This window comes from Podarcis melisellensis, assembly GCF_964234715.1.
Source record: "Podarcis melisellensis genome assembly, chromosome: 8".
Lineage (NCBI taxonomy): Eukaryota > Metazoa > Chordata > Lepidosauria > Squamata > Lacertidae > Podarcis > Podarcis melisellensis.
In genome coordinates, this window is record NC_138540.1 from 37783309 (window position 1) to 37798012 (window position 14704).

A 14704-nucleotide genomic window follows, 5' to 3' on the forward strand; every position below is an offset into this window, starting at 1 on the left:
ATAGCAAAAAACAAATAGAAGTATGTCTTCTATTGACTGTTAAGGAGTTTTGGGCAATTATTAAATTTATTTGTACATGAAGACTATGGATTGAATTCCTTCCAGTGGCCTTGTGCTCATGGAAAAGGGTTGGATCCAGCGCAGGATGGAATTGGACAGTTAATTGAAACAAGGCCCCAGGCCTTGTTTCAATGCCTGGAGTATTTTGCGCTTATGATACACAGATGAAAACCTTGGTCTCAAAAATACCTTATTAGCTATTCAAGGCGGATCACATGTGTAAAGATAAAGGCTTTTTTCTAACTTGAGAAGGGGGTCTTATTACTGTCAGAAAAATCTGATGTGTTAGCTTCTTTAACTTTCCAGAGCTAATTAAATGCTGCTGGGTCAATTACTTAAAATCTGGCCACAAAGCATCACCGATCAGGAGTAAAAGTTAATGATTGTACAGCGTCTCCCTTCCCTTTCCCAATTTTTGAAAAAAAATGTGTTTTCAGCTAGGAAATGATTTATTGACTATCATTTGAGGAGAACAACTCTGAGCATGCCCCACTTTGCCATTCTTACTCATTAATGAATAAATTTGCTCTGTAAAACACACCAGACCACAAGACGCACATAGTTTTTGGAGGAGGAAAACAAGAAAAAAAATATTCTCAATCTCAGAAGCCAGAACAGCAAGAGGGATCGCTGTGCAGTGAAAGCAGCAATCCCTCTTGCTGTTCTGGCTTCTGGGATAGCTGCGCAGCCTGCATTCGCTCCATAAGACGCACACACATTTCCCCTTACTTTTTAGGAGGGAAAAAGTGAGTCTTATAGAGCAAAAAATACGGTATTTCCCTTATGACTCAAGTCCTGTTTAGGGGGGAAAGTAGAGAGGGTTTTTGTTTCCCTGTTAGTCACCAGCAATCCAAGCTACAACTGTGTCCAAGTAGCCTCTTAAAATCCTCCACCCTCTTTGTGAGCATAAACTGAGGGGACCATTTCACTGATTTTTTTCCAGGGGGATGATAAAATTGTGTGTGTGTGTGTGTGTGTGTGTGTGTGCATCATGCTTAGCAGTGGTGGAGTCATAACTTCTTCTTTTTCTTGCGTTTTTATCTTTGCTGACACTTCAAAGGACAGCAGCAGCAATTGCGTTGACATCCTGGCTGCCAAAACTCACTAAGTGAAACCCATAGGGTGCTTTCTGAAATACATTAATTTTCCTGGTTATAATGCTAGTGTTGTTGTGCTATGAAACTGTGGCTTTTTGACGGATATACCAGCATGTTGCCCTAAATTTCATTCACATCAGTCTGTATGGTGTGACACAACAATGAGCGTCATGGGACGACACCACTACTTCCCCACACTTTCCGCACATGCTTCTGTTCCCCATGATCCTGCCCCCTACCCATAAAAAAAAAGGAAAGTGTCACATTCTGGAATACCACCCCCAAATTGTGTCACTTTACTCCTGTGATTTTCTGGGTTAAGGGGGCTGCAAATAGATGTTTTTCTGGAATCGATTCACAGGGAAATGAGACCTAAACTTGCACAACATTCAGTGCTTTTTTCCTTAAAAAAATGTTTAAGGGAACTCGTTTTTCTACTCATACTGAAATAATGCCCCTCAATGAGGCCAAACCTAGATTCACAAAATGTTTAGGGGTATGCGTACCCCTACGGTCCCCTAGGGGGGAAAAGCACTGACCGTATTCCATTAGTTTTCCAGAAATGTAAGGAATCATTTCTGCAAGCTCAAATATAATGCAAAAAGGGGGAAATGGAAGAAACTGCTGCGTGAATGCAGCCCAGGAGGCATAATGCAGTGTCTCAGAGAGATGCGTTTTTGAAGGACTTCGTTATGTGTTATGGTCTGAATTTGGCGATAAAGTTCATCATGGTTTTGTACCCATTCAGTTGAACCTTTCACCATTCCTTTGGCTGATGTTTCCAGAGCCCTTCTTCTACAGAGCTTCCCTGCCGCCCCCCCCCCATTTTGTACTGAAGCTTTTCAAATCGTAGAAATGTCCGATTCTGCTGATCCTGGCAGAATCCTGTCTCTTTGACTTCACTGATCCATAAATGCAATTAGACTTTGGTCCCTGTTGCTGTAGTTTACAGCAGGTGCTGGTGGACTTCAAGCTTGCAATATCTAGTTTGTGTTCTCCACCCTCCCTCCCTTTCCCCTGCCAGAACTCAGAGGTCTACTAGCTGGGGTCAAGTGAGGGCTGAACACAGAATTGAGGGAGAGGATACATCTGAGTGTATTTCAACCCAGAAATTTGTTTTCTCTACTGGAACTGAGCTCAAAGTCCTTTCTCATAAAAACCTTTCCAGCTCTCCTCCACCTGCAAGCTTTCAGCAGCCTAGTTAGGCAGAGGGAAAGTTGTTGTCCTTTTCCTTTTTTTTTATTAGCTATGGTATTAGGACTTATTCATCACTTTTTGAAAATGAAATTTAAACTCAGAACAACTTTTAATGCAAAAATTTTAATGCAAGAATTAAAGCCAATATGAAGCCAAAACAAAAGCTGAAAATATTGATATGCTTAAAAGGGCAGTCTAACACATCCCATCTCCTAAAATAGGTCCAGAGTATCTAAAACTCAGATCCAGTATGGTATAATGGTTAGTGTGTTGAACTGGAGAGCAGGGTTTGAATCCCCACTCAGCCATGAAGCTCACTGGGTGACCTTGGGCCAGTCACCATGTCTCAGCCTAACCTACCTCACAGGGTTGTTGTAAGGATCAAATGAGGAGAACCACCTTGTGTACCACCTTGAACTCCTTTGAAGATAAAGGCGGTATATATCCCCGTCTTGCTAAGTAAAATTTTACTGGGACTTTCACCCACTTGTATTCACTTAAATAGTGGAAATGAATATACAGTGGAAGCAGGCCTGATCCTCCAGGCATTTTGCAGTTCTCCTCAACCCCGTGGAGTTGTAAAATCAGAATTAAACATTTGAAGCACATTTATTTCTTTGTCTTCTATGGAATTTAATTTTTGTTGCAGAAGCTGTTTGGTTTTTTTTAAGTCCAACATTCCAAATTGGGGGGGGGAGGGTGGATTCCCCCAAAACATGGACAGCTTCATAAGGACCAGAAAGCCATTTCTCCAAAAAGAACTTGCTGTGCAGTGAGCCACATACAAAATAGTCTACAGAGATATGAAGCTGAAGGATTTTTTGATTGGCTTGGAGGAATTTTAAGCAAGGTACTGTAATAGCAGATCCGTAAAGCTGGTGGGGGAACTACACAGACCAAGACTTCATTAGCGCTGGTGACTTAAGTATAACTCTCACAAGTGTTACCAGTGTATATATGAACAGAAATAAATGGAGACTGGAGCAAAAGCCTCTGTCAATATTAGTTCGTGTAATTAAAATTATATCAATATCCATATTTTTCAGATTAAGGCTTCACATAGGATTTTCACCGCCTGCTCACTATATTAAACATTGTGTTCGTCAAAAGTATGTGCCCTAACAAATCCGAGATGAGTATATGAAGTATTTTAATTAAAGCTTCCCTTTCACAATACCTGTGCAGAGCTCCGTAAAAGATGATCAGCATTAGACTCTAGGGGTAAGAAGAGAGGGTGAGTTCAGTCTGTTGCTAACATTTTAGGTCATGTAGCTTTTAATGTGAACTAGCTTGTTGGCAGCTAAGATATTTGAATTCTAAAATTCTCATTTCCTTAGAGTTAATAAGCCCAAATGAGCCATTTTTTCATGGATGCAGTGTATCCTTTGTAGGGCTGCCCCATTTTATGTTAATAAAGGATGGCAGTTTGCTTAAAAACATTCCTTTAGACAAGCTTCCTGTATTGAAATGACTGGAGTATCCCTCGTTCACACATTAGTTCTGGGTACATATCGGAGCAAGTCCTGCTTTGAATTCAGATCCATGTAACTTAATAAAACGTGAAATGCAGATTCCTCCATTTTGAAGTGCTTAAATCGTTTCAAAATTCATTATCCAAGACATGTTAAGTACTTTGCAGTCACTGGTTTGCATCTACATGGTTGTCAGTGCTGGTGAAAAAAACCCCAAAATATACAATTATCCTCTTCTGCCTAACATGGGGTGCTTACAGCTTATGGACAGGTTTTAATCATAACTGCAATTTACAAAATGATGGATTTAAGAAGATGGTAAAGCTTGTTGCAATTGCATAGCATTGTGCCGTGTTTTGTTTTCTACACTAGATGGTATACGTAGCTTTGATGTTAATAGGAACAAGCTTGTTCTCCAGAGTTATACCAAATTTCTCTCTCAGTGTTTTCTCCACCTCGTCATCACTCAGTGTTGTGTGCTTCACCAGATCTGTGCCTTCTGTGTAGTTAAATTTTGTCTCCACAAGTGTCCATCCAATCAAAGCCCTAAACCCATCATTTGTCTGGAGGCTGCAGATAGATTTCTTGGTAAACACGGAATCTGGGGACGTTTGGAGATAGGAGCACTGGAACCGAAAGTCTTCTACTGTCCTTGGCTCGAGGCTGAACAGGTAGATACTCCTGCGCTCCCTTTTTTCCAAGAGATCTGAGTTGGCAAAGTTTTGACTGGGAATGTATTGCTTCCTTCTTATTTTCTCATAGTACCAAATACCGTTGTCTTCTGTGAAACGAAAGATCCCGGGCATTTGTGGCTGGTCTTTGCCGGACACCAGCTCCAACGGTTGCCACATTTGGTAGGAGACACCAAAGCCTGCATCAACGATGTAGGCCCTCTCGTCAATGACCACCTTGATGATGAGATGTGTCATCTGAGTGGCATAGGTGTTTTGCTGCGGGTTGTAAACATAAGCTCCCAGTATGGTGGTGTTATATCCCAGCTTTTTCAGAACCCAAGACAAAAGCTGGTTATTCTCCATGCACCAACCCCCTCGTTTTTCCTTCACAATCTTGTTGTAAACATGATCTAAGTCTAGAGTAATCGTCTCCCCGCAGTGGATGCTAAGGTTTTCAAAGGGCACGGCTCGTATGTGGTGCTGGAAGATCGCCGCTAAGGTTCCAAAATCCAGTTTTTCGAGAGAACCTTTGTAGCTAATCCTTGTGAAATATTCTTCAATGTTCATGTTTCCTGGAAGGCAAATGTTAAAGCAGCTAATTAAAAATTATGACAGCCTGAAAGGCTTCTTTCCCCGTCCTGCCAGCTTGCACAGTGGTTTCTCTGAATATATTTAAGGAGAGTAGCATCAAAGAAATTACATAGCTGAAGCAGAGAAGTGCAGGAACAAATACCTGTTTAGATCTACTAAGTGCCTAACAAAGACTCTCCTTTGATAGTGCTCTGTTCTTGCAACCTGGTATGCATGTGTTGAGTATGGTGAACTGGTTTGTTTACGGAGGTTGTGTTTTCTGCATCAGTAACAAGGGCTGTAGCAGAGCAGGTGCTTTGCATACAGAAGGTTCCAGGTTTCTTAACATCTCCAGGCAGGGCCATGAAAGATTACTGTGGAAGGGTAACTGCCAGTCCGTATAGGCAATATTATGTTATATGGACAAATGATCTTGGTATAAAACTGCTTCCTCTGCCTAAGCCCCTGTAGAGCCACCACCACCTAAAGTGGACAAATAGATTGATGGTCTGACTCAGTCTAAGCAGTTTTATACATTCAGCAGAAATTTATATATGATTTAAGATATTTATATACAGTCGTACCTTGGAAGCTGAATGGAATCCATTCCGGAAGTCCCTTTGACTTCCAAAATGTTTGAAAACCAAAGCATGACTTCTGATGGCTGCAGGAAGTTCCTGCAGCCAGTTGGAAGCTGCAGAAGCCCCGTTGGATGTTCGGCTTCTAAAAATAGTTCGCAAACAGTCACTTCTGGGTTTGTGACCTTCGGGAGCCAAAACGTTTGGGAACTAAACTGTTCGACTTCCAAGGTACGACTGTACTGCTATTGGAACATTTCAAAATGGTGTACAGTTGCATAAAATGCAATTCAAAAATAAACAAATACAACACAAAAATATACAAACTGTTTTTAAATCAAGCTCAATCAGTTACTTAGAATTGCTTAAAATTCTACAGCGACTAACATCAACAGCCAGTGAAGGCAAGTAAGTGTTCAGCATCCAATGAAATAATTTCAAAGTTGGTGCATTTCTTATTTCTGGAGGAGGCCATTCCAGCACGACGACATAAAAGATCAGGTTCTTGGTTGTGGCCAGATGTAGATCTGCAGGCTATAGAGGACCAGTAGGGCCTATCCAAAATCCAAGGGTCTACACCAGTTAAAGTTGCTCTTAAGAGTTTTTTTTAAAAAACAACAAAACAAAAAATATCTTACCTGTTAGGATATTTATCTGTTTTTGTTTTGAGATTTCCCTGTGCTTTTCGGATTGCAGTCTGCTGTACTGTGTATATAGAGCTGAGCTGAATTTTTCAGCTTCAGATCTGCAAAGATCTTAATCCTTCCGTTCTTCCCCTCTCTCTCTCTCGTCTTATTGGGGGTTGGTCATTAAAAAGTTTGGAGGGGAGAAAGTCCACCTGAAATGTCTGCACATATTCCAGTTCCACTGATCCATGAACTGATTGAACTTTGGTTCTTAACTTTTTTAAAGTGGTGTCCTAACACAACAAAACAGCTTGCTTGATATGAGAAACAGCTGGACACGTAATATGGGGCATTGGACCACTGAAATCAGTAGCTTGTATCCAGCATTGCAGAGTCGCTCCCTCACGATTATGGTGATGGTGAAAAACTTGGATGGCTCGAAAAGAGGATGAGACAAATTCATGGAGGATAAGGCCATCAATAGCTACTAGACGGGATGACTATGCTGTGTCTCCATGCTCAGAGACAGTAACACTTCTGAATTAGTTACTGAAGCTGCAGGAGGGTAGAGCTGCTATTGTGCCTTTGTGCTTGTAGGCTTCTCATGGGCATCTGGTTGGCCACTGAGACCAATGATGCTGGATTAGATTTGGCCAGTACCACAGGGATCTTTATGCTTCTTAATTCTAGTGAGAGTATCCTTATTGAAATTAATGAACCTAAATGGAGGAGACTCTTGAGAGTCCCATGGACTGCAAGAAGATCCAACCTATCCATTCTTAAGGAAATCAGCCCTGAATGCTCACTGGAAGGACATCCTGAAGCCGAGGCTCCAATACTTTGGTCACCTCATGAGAAGAGAAGACTCCCTGGAAAAGACCCTGATGCTGGGAAAGATGGAGGGCACAAGGAGAAGGGGACGACAAAGGACGAGATGGTTGGACAGTGTTCTCGAAACTACGAACATGAATTTGACCAAACTGCGGGAGGCAGTGGAAGACAGGAGTGCCTGGCGTGCTCTGATCCATGGGGTCACGAAGAGTCGGACACGACTAAACGACTAAACAACAACAAATTAATTTCCATGGGTTGTTGCTGACTAAATCCTTCTCAAGTAGACCTATTAAAATTAACGTCTCTAAGGCAGTCAGTGGGTCTACTCCAAGTAGAATTAACGTTGGTTGCAACCCATATAGCTGAGTGGTTCCAGTTGAGCCATGGCAGGTCCCATCTCCCTTTTTGACTTTTCTCAAAGCCCTCCCACTAGAATAAAAAGTTTTAGAAATATGGTATAAACAAGATGCCTTTGCCTATTTTTTCTCCCTAAGATGAAGACTGCCCTGATTAACAGCTGGGTTTTATATTGTTAAATGTGGTGAATCAATAATTGAATGTTCCTGCTTCCTAACATCTGCATTCCTAACATCAAATGTTTGCTATCTCTCCCCCCGCCCCCATTTTAGGATTCATTCTCATGGGGCAACACAGCAACCTTTACATTTTGTTGATGTTATCGTCTTTATTTTCAGCATGAGTTGGTGATAAAAATTACTGTTGATTTCACACTCCATCATAGCAAGGAATGGCAAAATATTAATCGAGAAAAAACATTATTACATTCATCATCATCATGTCTAGCTGAGATTCCTGCATTGAAGGGAGTTGTACTAGATGACCCTCAGGGTCCCTTCCAACTCTACAATTCTATGATTCTGTGATCCAAGCATCATCCTCCCAATTTGCTTTGAATGTTTGTAGCTCTGGTAGCTCTTCAAATCAAAACATGGATATCAAGCTGGTGTTAATGGGGACAAGCTTCTTATCTAATCTTATGTTGAATCGCTCCTGCAGAGTTTTCTCCACTTCCTCATCAGTAAGGGTGGTGCTTTTCACCAGATCCACGTGGCCCTTGTAATTATATGTGGTTTCCGTCAACGTCCACCCAATCAAAACCTGAAAGCCGCTGGTGGTCTGCAGGCTACAGATAGACTTCTTCACAAACAGGGAATCTGGAGCAGTTTGAAGATGCAGGTTCATAGGCCGAAACTCTTCTATCGTCCGTGGCTGAAGGGTAAATGAGAAAACTTTCTTGCAGGTCATGTTTTCTGGGGTAACAGAGGAGGGGAATATGTTGTCGGTACCTACTGTGCACTGCTTGCGCTTCATTTTGTCAAAATACCACACTCCATTGTCTTCAGTGAAGCGGAAGATGCCCGGTGTCTGAGGCTGATCTTTCCCAGACACCAGTTCCATTGGCTGCCACATTTGGTAGGCTATCCCAAAGCCGCCGTCCACAATGTAGGCCTTGCCGTCAATCACCACTTTCATCAGGAGGTGATTCATGTCTTTCTCATAGGCGTCTTGAGGAGGGCTGTAAACATAGCCTCCTAAAAGGCTGGTATCGTAGCCCATTGTCTGAAAGACCCAGAATAAGAGGTGGTTGTTCTCCATGCACCAGCCACCACGATTCTGCTTCACAATTTTGTCGTAGACTGATTCTAAGTCTATCTGAATGGTTTCGCCGCAGTGCATGCTGAGGTTTTCAAACGGCACCGATCGGATGTGATGTTGAAAGACTGCTGTTAACGTTTCTAAGTCCAGGCATTCCTGGGGGCCTTTGTAGGAAATTCTTGCAAAATACTCCTTGATATTCATGTTGATGAGTTTTTCCTCCTACTGTCCCGGAGATGGTGGGCAGAGAGAGAGGGAGAGGGAGAGGGAGAGAGAGAGAGAGAGAGAGAGAGAGAGAGAGAGAGAGAGAGAGAGAGAGAGAGGTGCATAATTAGATTATTCTACCTCCTTGCATGATCTCTGTTCTATTTGACAGTTGTTGGGAATGATGATACTTTCAAGTGTACAAAGCGTACGTATGTTTTATATAGCTGTACTTCTAACTCTATAAGGCATGGTTGGGGAACCTGTGGCCCTCCAGATATTGTTGGACTGCAGATCCCATCCCCTCTGGTCATTGGCCATGCTGGCTGGCACAGGTGGGAGTGGAGTGCCAACAACATATAAAGTGTGTTCAAGTGTTAGCCCAAACACATGAAAGCTTCATCAGGCACAGAATGACACACACAAGTCCTGTTCCCAACATCCCCATGCACATCACCCCACATACTGAGTCTCTGGTTTTCCCTGTGTTGGATCAGAAACAAAGGTAGCTGCCATATACTGCCATATACCATTGGTCCATCTAGCTCCATATATTGTCCACGCTGACTGGCAGTGGCCCTCCATTCTTATACATTCCATCTCTACCTGGCACCTTCTGTGTGCAAAACAGATGCTCTGTCACTGAGCTATGGCATTTCCACACTCCACTTGAACACAAGCAGAATCTCTGCAATTGAGGACCCTGATAAAGCAAGAACTTGCATTGCATGGAGGAGTTTGCATAATCGTGTTCAAGCAAATGTGAGTGGAAGTCCCCTGCAGATCTTCCTCAGTGAACACAGGGATATTTGGAGGTTGGAGGGGAGGTGCAATGTGAACCGCTTATCCCCATTCACACTTTTGAGTTTTTCCCTTTAGACTAGTAGTGGGAAACAGGATTCAGCCAGTGGGCTAGATCCTTAACCTCCTCCATGTCCTGTGGACCAGCTTTGAAAGACCTCCCACCTGTCAACCACATGAAGACACAATGACTTCAGGGGACCCATTTTCCTTTGCTGCCCATGGTTTGAAATCCGTAGTGCCTGTGGATCCTGCTTTTAAGCTCGGTCGTGTGCCTATCTGCACCTCATCTCATGTCATATGATGTCCGGTGCATGACAGGCAGGTCTAACTTGACCCTTGGGCTTGGCTCAAGGTCTCCCACCATTCCTCTAGAGGACCACAGATTCCTCATCCCTCTTGTAAGGTCAGTATTATTATACCCCATATTATGGAAGAGAGGACTAAAGGGGGGCTTGCCTTCATATTGCCAAATGATCTCATGGGAGAGATAATGTTTAAAGCAGGGACTCCCTAAGTCATGTGCAGCTCAGTCTCCTAACCACTTTGCTAAACCCATTATTAAGAGAACAAGGGTTGATTCACAAAGCAGTTGTGGTCCCCAGCTACCTGTAATCAGGTGAACACGACTGTTCAGGCTTATTTACAAACAGCCCCCTGCCAATTGTCAAGCTGTAGTGTTAAATATCAGAAAGCTTTAAGGGCAACTTTCCCCGTTCCTTTGAGTGTACTTCCTGAATGCAGACATAAATAAAAAGCACTGGTTCATAACTAATTTAACTCGCGTAGAACTTTGGCACAACAGTATTGTTGTTTATTTTCTCCATCCACTGCAAGGTTCTTTGGTCACACACACACACTCTCTGCCAATCGACACCCCCCTCTCCTGAAAGAAGTATATTGAGCTGCGATTACTTGTATGGAAAGAGTAGTGTTGAAATGTCAATCTGTTTTGCTTTCTGTTATTTAAGTTTAGGATTTTTTAATTTTTAAAAAATCCAAGGTTATTTGCAAACTGAAAGCAGCCTATTCCTTGGTAATCATCACCAGAAAAGAGTGAATCTCTCGATTTCCAGTTTCTCATTGTCCCAATCTTAAATTCAGCTCCATATTCCTGCATGTCCCTGGGTTGTTCTTGTTTTAAAGTGCCCATGAAAATTTGTCAGCATTTCAGTGGGTACCTTTCCCAATATACACTTTTCTGTAAGACATATTTTTACAAACCAACCCTCCTAATTTAATTCATTTTTATCAGTCATTGCTGATCTAGTATATGTGTATTTGAACACATTAAAGGTAAAGGTAAAGGGACCCCTGACCATTAGGTCCAGTCGTGACCGACTCTGGGGTTGTGGCGCTCATCTCACTTTATTGGCCGAGGGAGACGTTTGTCCGCAGACAGCTTCCGGGTCATGTGGCCAGCATGACTAAGCTGCTTCTGGTGAACCAGAGCAGCGCATGGAAACACCATTTACCTTCCCGCTCGAGCGGTACCTATTTCTCTACTTGCACTTTGTGCTTTCGAACTGCTAGGTTGGCAAGAACTGGGACTGAACAAAGGGAGCTCACCCCATCGTGTGGATTTGAAGTGCCAACCTTCTGACCGGCAAGTCCTAGGCTCTGTGGTTTAACCCACAGCGCCACCCGCGTCCCATTGTGTCCAAAGACAGCAGCAGATGGAGGAGTCAGTCCTCAGTTTTCTCCCAGATCGTTCTGATTTTGTAGAATGCTCCTGTTATTATCATGTGTGTTTTTGTACTGATTGATTATTATCATAGTTTTCTTCATTTTAAGTGATTTGAGCATGAAAATGGAAAGGCAGGATATGAAATAAAGAAGAAAGTATTTGGTTAGCGAACTGCATTGCAAAATTCAGAGCACGTTTTGGGTTGTGTATTGTTTCAGAGAGGGTGAATTAGGTAGGTTTGCTTTCAGCTGAGAACTCAGTCAAATTTCTTACCACTGTGACACTCCCTTTCCTGCAATCCCACTGAGGTTTCTGATCTTCTGCCTTAGTAACTCTTGAGTCTGTCATTACTAATATGTCATGGAAAGCAGCTTGGTCCCTATCTGTGGTGCCATCGGGGCAGGACTTGGGAAAGAAGTCCAGGGTTCAGCAGAATGAGCAGGAGGACCTCTCCCCTCAATCCCCACATTGCTAAGGTTGCATTCAGACGTGGGTATTATTGTGCCACTGGGAGAACAGGACGGTGGACTAGATGGGCCAATGGCCTGATCCAAGAGGCTCTTCTTGTGTACTTAACACTAGCCATTCTATCCCAGGTTCCCTTTGATAGCTGTTGTGTTATGGAACTTTAGCTTTCTGATTGATCTGTTGCGCTAGCATTTTAAATAACAGGAATGACTGTATCCTGGGATACTAGACCAGATTTCATCACATGAAATTACAGCACAAATCTCCTGCAATTTTCCAGCTCTTGCAAGCAGTTTCCCCCACCCCCTGGAAGTGAATAACATGGAAATGAGCACTCAACTTGCACTAGATTCCAGTACTTTTCGAGAAGTGGCTTTGCCATGTGGAGTATCACATAAAACGTGGAAATTATCCAATAAGGGAATGTCAGGGGGAAATGTAATAATTTGCCTGAACCCATTTTGAAGTAAGTGATGGAATACACATTGCCATCTAAAAGGTCTCCGAAACCAGGAAAGTTTCTCTAAATGGACTATACTGACCAGATGTTTGGAAGCTGTGGCTGGATGGTTATGTGGGAGCTGGTTGAAGTTAAATCCTTCGAAGACAAAAGTCCTCTGGCTGGGTCGGGATGACATGGGGTTGGGGAGCCAACTCCCATCTCTTGGGGGGGGGACACAGTTAGCACCAGCGCCTTCTGTCAGGAGTCTGGGCGTAACCTTTGACACCTCCCTCTCTATGGAGGTGCAGGTTGCAGCTACAGCAAAGGCGGCATTTTTCCACCTTCACTGTGCTAAGCAGTTGGTCCCTTACCTTTCCCGCCCTGATCTTGCCACTGTGATCCATACAACGGTCACCTCCAGATTTGATTATTGTAATTTGCTCTACGCAGGGCTGCCCGTGAAGCTGACCCAGAAACTCCAGTAGGTGCAGAATGCCACAGCGAGGCTCCTTATGGAGTCCTCGCCACAGAATCACATTCATCCAGTGCTATACCAGCTGCACTAACTCCAGGTGGAGTAAAGGATCAGGTTTAAGGTGCTGGCTTTGACCTTTAAAGCCCTGTACAGCCTAGGACCCTTGTACCTACGGGACCGCCTCTCCTGGTATGCCCCGCAGAGGAACTTACGGTCAGCAAACAATGACACCTTGGAGGTCCTGGGCCTCAAGGAGGTTAGGCTGGCCTTGACTAGGGCCAGAGCCTTTTTGGCCCTGGCCCCAACCTGGTGAAACGCTTTGTCACAAGAGACCAGGGACCTGCAGGACTTGATATCTTTCTGCAGAGCCTTCAAGATGGAGCTGTTCCGCCAGGCCTTTGGTCAGGGCCCAGTCTGATCCCCCCCCCACCTTTTTACAAGACCCTGCATGTAAGTGGCCTAACTCTTCTCAGTGGCTCATATGAGACCAACACAAATAGCTGGGCCTGGTGAGCACTTAATGTTCCCAACCCCATAGTTATAATTCGTGGGTTGCCATCTGATTTTATTCTGAATTTAAATCTGATTTTAAGCTGTATTTCAATTGATTGTCTGTTTTTATGTTCTAATGTATTATATACTTTGATGTTAGCCACCCTGAGCCCAGTCTTGGCCAGAGAGGGTGGGATACAAATAAAATATATTATTATTGTTATTGTTATTATTGTTATTATACACTCTTCTTTTTAAAGAGTCTGAAGAAATCCAGTTCCTAGCAGCTTGATTATAACTCAGTTGGCATGCACAATTGTTGATTCATATTGTTCCCATCCTGTTGGTGTCTTAACAAAACAGCTGAGTCATCCCTTCAAACCCCTTTTTGGTTTAGACTTACTATATTTAAGAGACACGATTCTAAATAAACCTTGAACCTTTTCATCTCGTCCTTATGCAACAGGCACCCATTTTTCCTGTGTCTGTGCAAGTGTGTATGTGTGTGTTTAGAAAGAGTTTTTAAGAATAGTTTTTAACTGCTGATCCTGTCTCTTGTAATTGCTTTTATGGAATTGCAATTTTAAAAAATGGTGTCAGCTTCCCTGTGTGATGCATTTACATGGAAAATGCTCTCTAATTTCAAAATACAATTAAATGCACATACACACACACACACACACACACACACACACAAACATACACGGAGGGAGGGAGGGAGGGAGGGAGGGAGGGAGGGAGAGAGAGAGAGAGAGAGAGAGAGAGAGAGAGAGAGAGAGAGAGATCCCTCACCAGCAAAACTGTATTCACTAAGAGATTCCAGGGTTTGCTAAAGTGCCTTACCTTCTAGAGTGCCTTTCACTTGCACAGGGAATACAGGAGGATCAAATTTCTCACGTCTCCTTGAATGATTTGCTAAAAAGTGGGAGGGGCACCCAAACCCCTCTGGCTCCTGTTTCACCAAATCCAAAAGTTTCAGAAGTCAAATCTGTCCTAGAAATCCATACCCAGCGTCCCTTTATTTCTCTCTTCTGAGTCAAAGAGGGCAAAAGCCGAGGAGAGAGTAGAGCTTTGCAGTTTCTAACTGCCTAAGCTGTTTTCTTATCTTCCCCTTTTCCACTGCCAAGAAAACATGTCCTACCCTGGATTTCCGGTTGGTAAAACCAGATGGAGTTGTTTTGATACACAGGAGTGGGTGAGTCTGACTGCTGCAGTCATTTTTGCTTTGTACACCACCACCCAAACTGTTATGGGGGGCATATTCACTGAACCAAGTCAGTGAACTTGGACCAAGTCATTGGACCAAGTCACAGAATCATTGAGCAGGGAGGGACTTCCAGTGTCATCTAGTCTAGGGTTGCCATATTTCAAAAAATGAAAATCCATATACAAAAGTTGTTGGGCAAAAAT

General features: G+C 43.2%; 1 protein-coding gene across 1 annotated transcript; it reads right to left on the reverse strand.

Annotated features, from left to right (window-relative positions):
- Window positions 1–730: 730 nt before the first annotated feature.
- On the reverse strand, window positions 731–14493 carry LOC309375802 (uncharacterized protein). The gene is made up of 3 exons (XM_081921725.1): window positions 14138–14493; window positions 8054–8950; window positions 731–5103 (listed from the first exon to the last, which is right to left on the reverse strand). The coding sequence occupies exons 2-3, from the start codon at window positions 8927–8929 to the stop codon at window positions 4195–4197; spliced, it is 1785 nt and encodes a 594-aa protein (XP_081777851.1). The 5' UTR covers window positions 8930–8950; window positions 14138–14493; the 3' UTR covers window positions 731–4194.
- Window positions 14494–14704: the final 211 nt, after the last annotated feature.